The sequence below is a fragment of the Rattus norvegicus genome, chromosome 18, assembly GCF_036323735.1.
Source record: "Rattus norvegicus strain BN/NHsdMcwi chromosome 18, GRCr8, whole genome shotgun sequence".
NCBI lineage: Eukaryota > Metazoa > Chordata > Mammalia > Rodentia > Muridae > Rattus > Rattus norvegicus.
The window spans coordinates 57308509-57320653 of NC_086036.1; the positions used below are offsets into that span (position 1 = coordinate 57308509).

Genomic DNA, 12145 nt, shown 5'->3' on the forward strand with positions numbered 1-12145 from the left:
TGAGAAAGACTCGAATATCAGTTATCAATCAAGAAAATGCCCCACAGGTTCCTTCCCAATTGACTCTAGCTTTTGCCAAGTTAACAAATAGAACAACAAAAAAGACTAACCAGAATGACAACGGCATTGAATATTCTAGAGTAGATGGTGACGTTTAAAATTGGTGAGAAAATCAGGCATAGGTTCCTACAAAGTAGGGAAACAGCGTATACATTTCTTTTTGCTTATAGTTTGAAACTTTGGTAATTTTTTTCTCTAACTTGGTGTTTTGCTTTTCACTCTGTTTTAAATGTTAAATTGATAGGGGTTTCCTGCAGAATTTGCCATGTACTTAAATTACTGTCGTGGGCTGCGCTTTGAGGAAGCTCCGGATTACATGTATCTGAGGCAGCTGTTCCGCATCCTCTTCAGGTCAGTTGGTCAGAGAGAAGTGGCCACAGAGGCTAAAAAATGGCTTACCAGGAAAGGGGGCAGAATGTTCTTGCCGATAACCCAAGATTGTGTGGGGGTGTGTGTAAAAGTGTGTAAGCAAGTGGAATAGACTGGAATGTTGTATATCCTAGATATCAGAGGCTATACCCATAGTTTCACCAACATGACTGCTTACACTAAGAAATCTTGAGTGCCAGAGACATGCTCCGTAGGGAAGCCCTGAAAATATAGCATACAAGTAATGTCATACATACTGAGTGGATTGTGCTCCTAGGTGGGGGTGGGGAATAACAACTGATCAAAAAAAAAAGATCATGGTTGGTGTTGGTGTTTTTCTTTAAGAAAGGGAGTATGTAGGTGTGTTTGGAGGGAAGAAATAGTGTATATTTCAAAGTAGAAATTTTAATGATTTTTTGGGGGGGGGGAAAACAGTTGCTGTGGTACAGAACCCCATTCAGTACCAAATAGAAAGCAGCAAAAACTGGGCATGGTAGCATTCATTGCTCGGAAGGCAGAAGCAGGCAGATCTCTGACTTCAAGACAGCCAAGGCCACACAGAGAAAGCTTGTCTTAAGGCAGTTTGGGAGTGGGGTGTTAAAATACAGAATCTGACAGAGGATACCTGAAACTTCAGCACTAAGACTAGACTTTAGAGTATTTAGGACTCAGATTCTCTGAAGGAGCCAACAAGTAATTCATTAGTCTCAGAAATGATGTCCCAGGATACTGTTTCCCTCACAAGATGCCAGTTCTGTGCATGCTCCCCTAGGAGGTTCTTCATGAGTCTTTCTAGGTATAACTGACAGCCTAACTGCGGTCTCTCCTTACTCTGCTTTTTCATTCCAACATGCCCCTTTCCAAGAGATGGGGTTGGAGGTGGGTTTGGTTTTTGTTTTTGTTTTTGTTTTTGTTTTTTTTCTCGGAGCTGGGGACCGAACCCAGGGCCTTGCGCTCGCTAGGCAAGCGCTCTACCGCTGAGCTAAATCCCCAACCCGTGGGTTTGGTTTTTGAGACAGGGTTTCTCTGTGTAACAGTCCTGGCTGTCCTGGAGCTTGGTTTGTAGACTTGGTGGCTTCAAGCTCACAGGGCTCTTCACCTGCCTCTGCCTTCCAAGTGCTGGGATTAAAGTGTGCGCCAAAGCGCTGACTCCCTCCCCCGCCTTTGGTCTCACTATCAACTATGTGACTTCAAACTCATAGAGATCCACCTTGTGCATGTGGAGGTTAAGGACCTGTGCTACTATTCTGAGCTACTTTGGAAAGTTACTATTACTTTTTATTACTTTTTTTTTAATCTAATACATCTAAGGTTTTCTCCTCAGTTATGACATGTGAGAAATAGCTACTTACTGAGCAATTTTTTTTTTTTTCCGGAGCTGGGGACCAAACCCAGGGCCTAGCGCTTCCTAGGCAAGCGCTCTACCACTGAGCTAAATCCCCAACCCCTTACTGAGCAATTTTTAAAGTTACTTATAGGAAGGGAAATCCTAAAAGTTATCAAGCTTATGAGAAAAAACTAAGTGTAAAGAAAAGCCCTGGCAGGAGTGCTTGCCTTTAATCTCAGATGTCAAGAAACAAGCAAGCAGGTCTCCAAGCTTGAGGGTTCCAGACCAGCTGGGGCTGGCTATCTGTATAGAAGAATTTCCTGAACAGTTTGAGTTTTCAGCTGTCTTAGAAAGTGAGTCTGACATTTAGCTGGACAGTGTTATTCAGAGGTTAACACAGCACTTTGTTTTCAGGACCCTGAACCACCAGTATGACTACACGTTTGATTGGACGATGTTAAAGCAGAAAGCAGCCCAGCAGGCAGCCTCTTCCAGTGGGCAGGGTCAGCAGGCCCAAACCCCCACAGGCAAGCAAACTGACAAAACCAAGAGTAACATGAAAGGTTAGTAGCCAAGAACCAAGTGACGTTACAGGGAAATTAAATGCAAATTGGATAATTCATTCAGTTCTAACAGTGTTAGATCAAGGAGGTGGTTTTAAAACATAAAATTTGGCTTCATATTTAAAAAAAAAAAGACGTCCTTGGAAAATTTGACTACTAACTTTAAACCCAAATGTCCTTGTTCATATATATGTATATGTATATGTATTTATATATACATATATGTGTGTATATTATATCATTTCTCTTGGGATTTTGGGTCATTTTTAACAACTGCATCTTTTTTACTCATTCATTAACCCTTTTCCAAAATAAACATTTGGTGTTGGGAATATGGTATTGCCAATCAATCCAAAATCCTAGACCTAACACTTGTTGATTTTTAATAAAGAATCTGGTTAGCCATGGTATTTTGACTTACTTTCAAACTAACAGTGTTAAGATATTTAAATTTTTTGTTTGCATGTTAATGCTTTGGCATTTAATGGGAAAGGTGAACATGATCTCAGTTCCAGAGGTGAGTCTTGGCATTGCCTTCAGCATGTCTGTCTTCTCAGTTGCAGAGCACCTTGATAATTGGAAATCTCAGTATAGCTTCCGAAATCAAATTCTCTCTCTGCCAATGAAATATGACATTTCAATTTCAGAATGATGTTTCTTAAGGGGAGCACTTTTATTTAAATGCTAAGGAACTTCTGGCACTAGGGTTCGGTGTGGAACCTGAAGCCTGCCTGCAGTTAGACTGTGTCGGTTGAAGATAACTGAGGCAAATGCCATTCAACTGCTGGTCTGTCTTGCATCTTGAGTGCTTCTGAGGAGTGGAACTGTTAGAGCACAGCGTCATTCCTTGTTCCTGGTGCCTTAGAGTTCAACTCCTGTTTCCTTCCGTGTTACTGACTCCCTGTGGGGCTCACCTACTGAAACCTGCCTGCTTTGTGCAAGTGGTGGGCAGGTACTTGGGTTTTGAGTTTCTAACTATTGAATTTCTGAAAGACTGCTCTAGTCTGAACATGGTTTTCAAATAATAGTATTTGTTTTATATTTCAGTGTTATATTTAAATGATTCTTAAATTTAAGAATAGATTCTAGAGCTGGGTGTAGTAGTACAGGCAGGCCTTTGATCCCAACATTTGGGAAGCAAAGGCAGACGGATCTCTTACTTCAAAACTGGCCTGGTTGGGGCTGGGGATTTAGCTCAGTGGTAGAGCGCTTACCTAGGAAGCGCAAGGCCCTGGGTTCGGTCCCCAGCTCCGAAAAAAAGAACCAAAAAAAAAAAACTGGCCTGGTCTACAGAGCTCCAGGATGACCAGGGCTAAATAAGACTTTGTCTTTTTAAAGAAACAAAGAAAAACTTCTAGTGTCTGAGGAACATTTGAAAAAATAAACTAAACTGGCGTCATCCTGATCCCAGCAGCTTAGTTATTAACGTAAAAAGTCCAGAGAGGCTTCCTTTTTGAGTCTATTTGGGAAGGACTGAGCTGAAGATTTGCTGTGGGTGGGATTAGATGATGCGGCCTAAGCTAAGAGCAGAGCAGTGTTGAGGCCACTCTTGACTCTCACCTAAATTGGGACTTGGATGCCTCCTTCAATCAAATTCTTTAATGTTGCGTTAAAGAAGCTAAGCTTGAGATCTCATCTGGCCTAGAACAATTTTCTTCAGGCATTCAGCAGCCTTCAGAAAGAAGTATCTTAATTTTGCCTAGTTTTATTGTTCCAATTTACTATGTGTTTCTTACTCAATAAACAAGCAGAATTTTTGTCCTGCTTTATCTAGGTATTAAAGACGAGAAGTTGGATCCACTGAGTTAGTATGTTTCCTTGAAAAAGAAAAGTGATTAAACTTAAGTTTAAGCCTTCTTTTGTATTGTAACTTTTTCATAAAAGTAACTTGAAATCTTAACAAACTAGACACAGTGCAAATTATTACATGTACATGGACTTGTAGTGTTCTGAAATAAGGGATTTTTAAGGAAATAATTGCATTATTATTGACTGTGTTCAAAGGTACATTTAAGACCAGTTTCATTGGCATAATTGCGTATGGTCTCAGCTACTAGGAGGCAGAGGCAAGAGGATCAGGCACTAGAAAGAGTTCCTTCAACAGTAGGTGGGTGGAGTAGGTTACCAAGAGGTATTTTCTTTAAGCACAATACTGCTTGCTACTAAAATAAGTGATTCTGGGGCAGGAGAGATAAGTTGGTGCTTGCCTTGTAAGAAATAGGACCTGAGTTAATCCCTGGAACCCACATTTAGAAAGCCAACAAGCTCCGATAAGCAAAAGCTACACAGAGAAAACCTGTCTCAGGAAAAGAAAAAACTAAAGAAAGGAAGAAAAAGGCCAGCAAGGGCTGGGCATCGTGTGCAGCACATGCCCTGAGTTCCAGCAAACAGATCTCTGAGTTTAAGGCCAACCAAGGTGACTAAGACCCTGTCTCAAACACAACAGAGCTAACAGGCTGTAATGATGTGTACTTGTGAGCAAAGGCCTGAGTCAGCCTAATCAATGAGTTCCAGGGCCCCAATGGAAGACCCTGATTATAAAAGGTGAGATTTCTTTAAACATCTGTAAAAATTAGTGTCTAGATAGAACAAAAAGCTCTCTGTGTACATAAAGTTAAGAAAGTGCTTCTACCCCAATGGTGGCTTGAAACAAGCATGAGAAACCTAGTCTTAGACCTTTTGCCTCTCCCATCATGTAGGTTAATGGTGACTTGAAACTCTAGGTTATAGTGTATACATAGAACTATAGGCTATTTCATATCTATCTACTCAAAAATCAGAGAAAATGGCTAAGTGGTGGCACACACCTTTAATCTCAGCCTCAGGGGACGGGGGTATGATCTCTTGAGTTTGAGGACTGCCAGGGCTGTGTAGGAAAACTGTCTTCGAGACAAAAATGTAGAACTTACTTCTTAGAATGCTCCTTTTGGTCATATCTCAGAAGCTTGCATGTGAGTTTCATAAATCTTCAGCAAATGGGTTTCTATCATAGACACTCTCTTCTGCAAAGATCTTCTCAATGTTAACATTTACTGATAATTTTTTATAGTTCCTTTGAGTTTGTAGAGAGGATGTTTTGGTTTCTCGACAAGTGGTTTTTTGTTTCATTTTGTATATTTCTTTCATAGAAATTATAGAAAGTTTAATCTTGCTTTTTTGGTTAATACTTGTTTTGTAATAAGGTGGGTTTCTGGTCCGATTACTTGTAGGCCTTTCAGTTATTGCATATTTCATAGACAATGTTTTTTTTCTAATGTCTCTTGGATTTTTTTTTCCAATGCTGAAATGTCTAAAACAATAGAATAATTTGGAGGGCTCCCTAGTGAGATCTCTTATTAGAAGCACAGTACATATAGAAAAAGTTTAAGATCACTGTTTCTTCAGCTATGGACAGCATAGGAGAGAAACTTAGCTAGATCATTTAGAAGGCAGATTCTCATGGGATTCTGCTCTCCTGTCTTTAGCTGCTCACTGTCTCAGACATAAGTATTTATGTCTTTATTACAATAGAAAAGGTTGTGCCGACCTTCCAAGGTGTGGCCTTCCCTCACCCTCACCTGCCTGTGTCAGTGTTCCCGAAGCAGTGCGTGGGCTTCACCTGCTGTGTAGCCTAACCGTTTCTGGCTTCATCACCCGCTGCCAGGAACACAGCTGATAATTCAGCAACTTAACCCAAACAGGGAAGGGAAGACCTTAAGATGTCTGGAAACACTTGTCTACCCTGGATACACACAGTCCAAAGAAGACCAGGGAACTGAATCGTCTTGCTGAAGTCTGGGGTTTTTGTCACCCTTTTTCATTGTGGACAGTAAAGCTGGGAGAGTAGCACAGTCCAAGAAGAAATGAAGATGGAAGCCAAAGAGGTCTCTCAGGCTTGCTGACTCCTCAGCACGTCAACCTCTGTGGTGATGGCTGTCAGAAGACCCTAACAGTGCTGCTGAACCTGTATACTGCCCAATCTCCTGTCAGTTGGGAAGGATTCATTCATAACAGGTATTTTAAGTTAACTGCCCTAGAAACCTGTTAGAAAATGAAGTCTGAGTAGAGAAAACAGTAATTGAGACTGTTAATCTGTTGGTACAATTCAATCTTTCACAGTTTTAGTTATTTGTAGATGTGAGTTACTAGGCTTTTTGGGAGTTGGTAGGGTGTAGTAGATTTGTACATATAGGCAGCTTAATTCAGAACTCATCTAGCTTGATTGTGTATAACTAGAAGACCATATGAGAGCATTGTAGGAAAAGTTAGTTAATATAAGTGACACTGTGTGGTGATTATTGAATTGAAAATAACTTGAAACTGTTCCATTCTTACACTGTGGAAGGAGTCTAAATTTCAAACACCCATCACAGATAGATAAGCCTTATTACCACGTGATGGCCCTTCCTTATGATCCCATCAGTACAGAAGTATGTAGAAACAGGTGGAACTGCCTCAAAACATAACAGTGTCTAGTTAAGATGGAGTCTGGTTCTACCTTTTAAAAAGGGGGCGGGGCGGGGGCTGAAATTGATTCATGAGTAAAGATTCATTTACTTTAAATTTCTTTTTGAAGGGATAAAGTATGTTACATAAAAATGAATGCCTTTTTCCTGTTTGAAAACTTGAAACAATATGCCTTAATTACTGGATAATCACACTAATCCTCCAGTGTTGGTAATATTCTTCATTCTCCACTCCTGTAGGAACAGAGGTGTTCATGCCTCATTTTTAACTGAGATTACAGTTCAAAATGGAGCCCGAGATGCCACCCAGACTGCAAGGTTTTAAAAACAAACAGAAGACTAAAGCTAAAGCCACTGGAAGACAGTGCTTGTTAGTAACTAAAGATTGAAAGTCGGAGACCTGCCAAGATGTCTCTCCTTCTTGAGTACCATCAAAGGACAGCTCATTGGAGAGATGAAACCTGGGTAGAACGTCTGCTATTGGCCTGACTAGTAGAAGAACGACATCTGGACTTGACTGCTTTATTCTACCAGGAATACTGTTAGACTAACCTTCAGCCAGTCCCTAAACACTTGTTTGACTGAACTGCCAGGTCCACACAGATAGACTTCTGACCTAGAACTTCCCTATTATTAAAGAAACCAAGTTATCTTGTATTTCGGCTTAGAGTTTGTAGTGAATGATTTTTCCCTTCAAATCTGCTTGTGTGAAGGGATATTCAGTGTAACAATCAAATTACTAAAATACAGTTACATGATTGCAGCAAATTATTATAAAAGGGGGGAAATCCTAGTTTTAGGAGCTAGGAAATCATGTTTGTTTGTTACAATATTTAACATCCTGATGGGGTAAAGGTCATTTTTCTTTAACTTGTCCATAGTTTCTTAATAGCTTAAATGCTGTTGAAATTGGAATTAGATCACAGGTGTAGTCGAGTTTTATAGATACAATTAAGTCTTGTTTGATAGCCTTTGTATGCCTTACTGTGGCTGGGGAGCTAGTCTAACAGATAAAGCACTAGCAGATGGCGAGAACCAGCATTCAGACCCTTCAGAACGGGTGGAATGGAGGCCATGTGTAACCCTAGCACTGGGAATGCAGAGATAGGATCCCCAAAGAAAGCTGGTCAGATTGTGAACTCCCGCAAGGTGGGGGGCCATCTGGAAAGATGCCTGATCTCAGCCTCTGACACGCATTATGTGTGTGCCTATACACATGTGTGCCAGCACATAAGAGAACATACTGCACAGAGCATCTTTGATTTTTTTTTTTTAAGTTCACCAATGCTATTTCAAAACCTTTATTTACTGTTTGCTTTATGTGGTCTTAGGATTATGGATTCAGTATTGGTTATTTACATATTCTTTCATAGTAGACACTCTAAGAAGAGGGAGTAAAACATCTTTGCGCTCAGAGCTTAGAATGTTGTATTTAACAAATGAGGAGTTCCTAGTTAACGGATGAAAATTATAACTGTTTTTGCAATTTTATTCTTGGAAATACTTGTAATAGAGTAAGTAGTAGGAGAATTTTATATCCCATGAAGCCCAAAAGAAATATCCTACCAGTGCTTGAGAAGGAAAGGGGAGCAATCTATTACTGACATGGGTTTCTGTTGTAGTGGTGGTTTATTTTTTGTTTTTGCTAAAGAAGTCAAGAAACAGTGTGAAATGTATGTAGTTAGGTCACCTTGGGGGTTTAGGAGGGAGTAGACCAAATGGCCTGTACGGGATGTTCATGTTACTAAGAGGTGGACTGTTTATTCTGTCTTAGGCAAAAAAAACCAGCCATTAAAAGTAGCAGCCCTGAGTTTCCCTTGTGAGGAGAGGGGACTGTATAGCAGGACAATTTGGGAAGTACACAAAGCATTCCTAGCTTAGGAGTTAGTGACCGGTGTGATCTTTTTAATGCAACAATGGAAGTAGAGAAGTAGTAAGATCAACATGAGCGTTTTATATAGAAATTATTTCTTAGAGGTTCAAAATTCATTGAAGCTTACTGTTGGATAATCTCATCAGAAATAATTCATGCTTCCGATCTAGCTAGAACCATATTCTAGTGCTGCAGTAATGTCCTGTTTTTCCTCGCTTGTTGGGTACCAAAGGTGAAGAGCTGAGCATTTGAATAACAACATTGAATAACATTTGAATAACAACAACTCTATTATAGCTTAGAGTGGAGTGCTGAGGCTCTGATTGACTGTGGACTGCTTCCTGGGTTATTCAGAATGAGGGCTGGGAGAGGCTTTAAAGGAGATGAGCTTACTCTTTTGAGAAGTTTGGGTTGGTGATTTTCCAGATAAAAGCAACAGCACTTAAAAGTGATTACTGCCCTACTTCTACCTAATTTAGGGAGTACTTGTAAAAAATGTTTAAAACTTGTAACATCTTTTTTCTGTTTCAATATTTTAATAGGTTTCTAAGCATGGAGGAAGAGAAGCAGCAGAGCAGAAGATTGGAGCAACATTTGTTTCTCCCCAGATCTAGACCTTTTAGTTCATATGTACACTAGCCAGTGGTTGTGGACAACCATTTACTTGGTGTAAAGGACTTACTTTCCGTATAAACTGGCTCTGGGTAGCACTGCTGATCCTGAGCTGTAGCCGCTGTAATTGTGAATATTAACTGAGGTAGTGAAACATGGTGTCCGGTTTTCTATTGCATTTTTTTCAAGTGGAAAAGTTAACTAAATGGTTGACACACAAATTGGTGGAGAAATTGTGCATATGCCAATTTTTTTGTTAAAATCTTTTATTTTGAACTATACTGCTTTGAGATCTCATTTCAGAAGAACGGCATGAACAGTCTTCAGCCACAGTTGTGATGGTTGTAAATGTTCACAATTGTGTGTTCTTAGGGTTTTCCATCCCTGGGGTTTGCAAGTTGTTGACGTAAAAACATTCTTTAAATGGCTGGCTTCTTGTTTGCAAGCTAGCTGATAGGGTAGCAACCAAAGATTCCAGTGTTCGAGCATTTGAAAGACTCTGCCTGCTTACTGTGCTAGAAATAACAGCATCTAAAGTGAAGACTTACGAAAAAAAACATAGCGACTACTAGATTATCTTTAGGACTCTGCATTAACTCTATAATGTTCTTGCTATTAAAAAAAGCATATTTGTCACAGAAATTTAGTTACCGTCTTACAACTGAACATGTATGTGTGTTGCTTAGATAAATGTAATCACTGTAAACATCTATATGATCTGGGATTTTGTTTTTATTTTGAAATGGGAGCTTTTTGTTTACAAGTTCATTAAAAACTAAAAACTGTTTCTGTAAGGAAGTGAAATTTTTTAAACAACAAAAATGCCTTGCTAACTCACTATGAAGTGTGTGTGTACATATATATATGTGTGTGTGTGTATATACACATATATATCCATCCCCAGTTATTTGTTTTTGTTTTATATTTTGAGACAGAGTCTCGTTTTGCAGCTCTAGCCAGCCAGGAACTTAACTGTGTAGACCAGGCTGGCCTAGAACTCTCAGAGATCCTCCTCCCTCTGTCTCCGTGAAGTGCTGGGACTGAAAACACGAGCCGCCACGCCTAGCTTTCCCTAAGTTTTGATAGACTACTTCAAGCCATTTGTTCTATGATACTCCTTTGCTGAAAAAGATTTTGTTTTCCCTTGATCTAAAGAGAAAGGCATTCTTTGACTTTTTGTTTTGTTCATAGCTCGCAGGCACACTACCCAGTGCTACAGCTACGGGCACTTTGGCGTTGACTTCTGCCAGACTAGCAGACGGACTGATGACAGGGAAAGTGTTAAAGGGTTTAACTATATTACAGAATGTTTTTCTTCAAAATCCTTGTGAAGTGGCTGTAAGCCTGTCATACAGTGTGAAGTTAGTGATTGTCGACCCTCAAGCCCCATCTCTCTAGGTACCTGTGCACGCTTCCCCAGGTTGTTCTTGGTTGCTCTTCAGTTTTTTCTCTGATCCAAGAGAAGGGAAAACTTAACTGACAGTAATTCTTTAAATGGTGTAATTTATTCATTTAAAGCATGTCAAGATAAATTAAAAGAACATTTGTCTGAAAATGCTGCCAGGAGCCTATTGTGTAACTGTAGGTATTTTGTATAATAATCCTGAATTGTAAATTGACCCATGTTTGGTAAGATTGTGTCAGAATTGATTTGTAGTGTTTTTTTTTTTTTTTTGAACAGCAATAATTAATTCCATGATTGCCACATTCTGTCACCATGAGATGTGTTATTACCATAAGGCTGAAATAATCTTAGGAGGTGGATCTGATGGTGGGGTGGCAGCTACATGTTTCTTTCCCAACCATGCTTGACAGTTAAAGTATTTGTGTCTTGACTAATAAACCCTTTGATACTTTTAGCCGGAAATCAGTCTCATAAAGCTATTTTTGACTATAGTTTGTGTAAAATAAAAGTGTTCGGCTTTGGCAACAGCTTTCCAAGCTGAGCTCCCTCTCGAGCAAGATATTTTTCAGTGCTTTTATTTACTATGCACTTAGACTATGCACTTTTTCTGAAATATTTTTGTAACACTTTTTTGTATTTTTGCCATTTGAAAAGGCTGTGGTGTCATTGGTCTGTCATTAAGTTGCAGGTTCGAAACCGCTGTTAGCTTTGTGAATCAGAATCTAGAGATGTGTCCGTCCTGTGATGTTGTCGTCCCATCTTCACCTGGAGCTGGAATCCATTGATCTTCTAGCTACCATTCATTTTCTTCACAGTTCACAAAGAAGAGTGTGAAATTCAGTGAATGCAGTTACTAACCTGTCTGGAAATGAATCTCATTTCACCAAATCAATTGTTTTTCCACTAAAATGATGGTGTATGTTGAAGACATCACTGAGATCGGAAGACCTCACCACTAAAGGCTCCACAGTGGCTGGCTCAGCTGAACTTTAGGTTTCCACTTCTTCCTTTGTTCACCCATTGGGTGATGCAGCTTTTTAACTGTTGGGAGATGACCATTCTAACTACTGTTGAGTGTCTCTGTTTTGGGAAGGTAAAATAAGAAAATAAAAAGGAATATATATGAAGGGAGAGGCTGGTTGTCTCTCCCGTGTGGTTGTGCATATACTCTTAATGACCCACAAGTGGATCTAGAAGGCTTACCTTTGCTGTGATTTCCTCTCTGCTTTAAGTCTATCATACTGTAAATATTTCAGAGTGTACTGTAACGAGATGAATTGTTATAAATCATGAACCACAGAGATGGTGTAGTCTAAGCCAGTAGGCTGTTTTCCCTGGAAATTGCTGGGATAATAAAGAATAGTTTATTGTAACTCAACTAGAATGAGCTATGGAGATTGTGCAGCATCAGTGTGGGTGCACTAAGTGGTCCTCCAACTTCCCTGGGCTGTCTTTTGTTTAGTCTTTCTGGACCAAATTGTCTTATATGGT

General features: G+C 39.7%; 1 protein-coding gene across 11 annotated transcripts in view; it reads left to right on the forward strand.

Annotated features, from left to right (window-relative positions):
* Csnk1a1 (casein kinase 1, alpha 1) overlaps window positions 1-12032 on the forward strand; it is a 35385-nt gene extending 23353 nt beyond the window's left edge. For 2 of the 11 annotated variants that reach the window (XM_063277055.1, XM_039096536.2), the window contains 4 exons: window positions 305-411; window positions 2171-2283; window positions 4094-6312; window positions 7005-12032. In XM_063277055.1, the coding sequence (XP_063133125.1) occupies window positions 305-411; window positions 2171-2283; window positions 4094-4128 (255 nt within the window). In that variant the 3' untranslated portion in view covers window positions 4129-6312; window positions 7005-12032. Of the gene's footprint in view, window positions 1-304; window positions 412-2170; window positions 2320-4093 lie in introns of all 11 variants that reach the window. The other 9 variants (XM_039096538.2, XM_063277052.1, XM_063277054.1 and 6 more) reach the window with 6 other exon arrangements.
* Window positions 12033-12145: the final 113 nt, after the last annotated feature.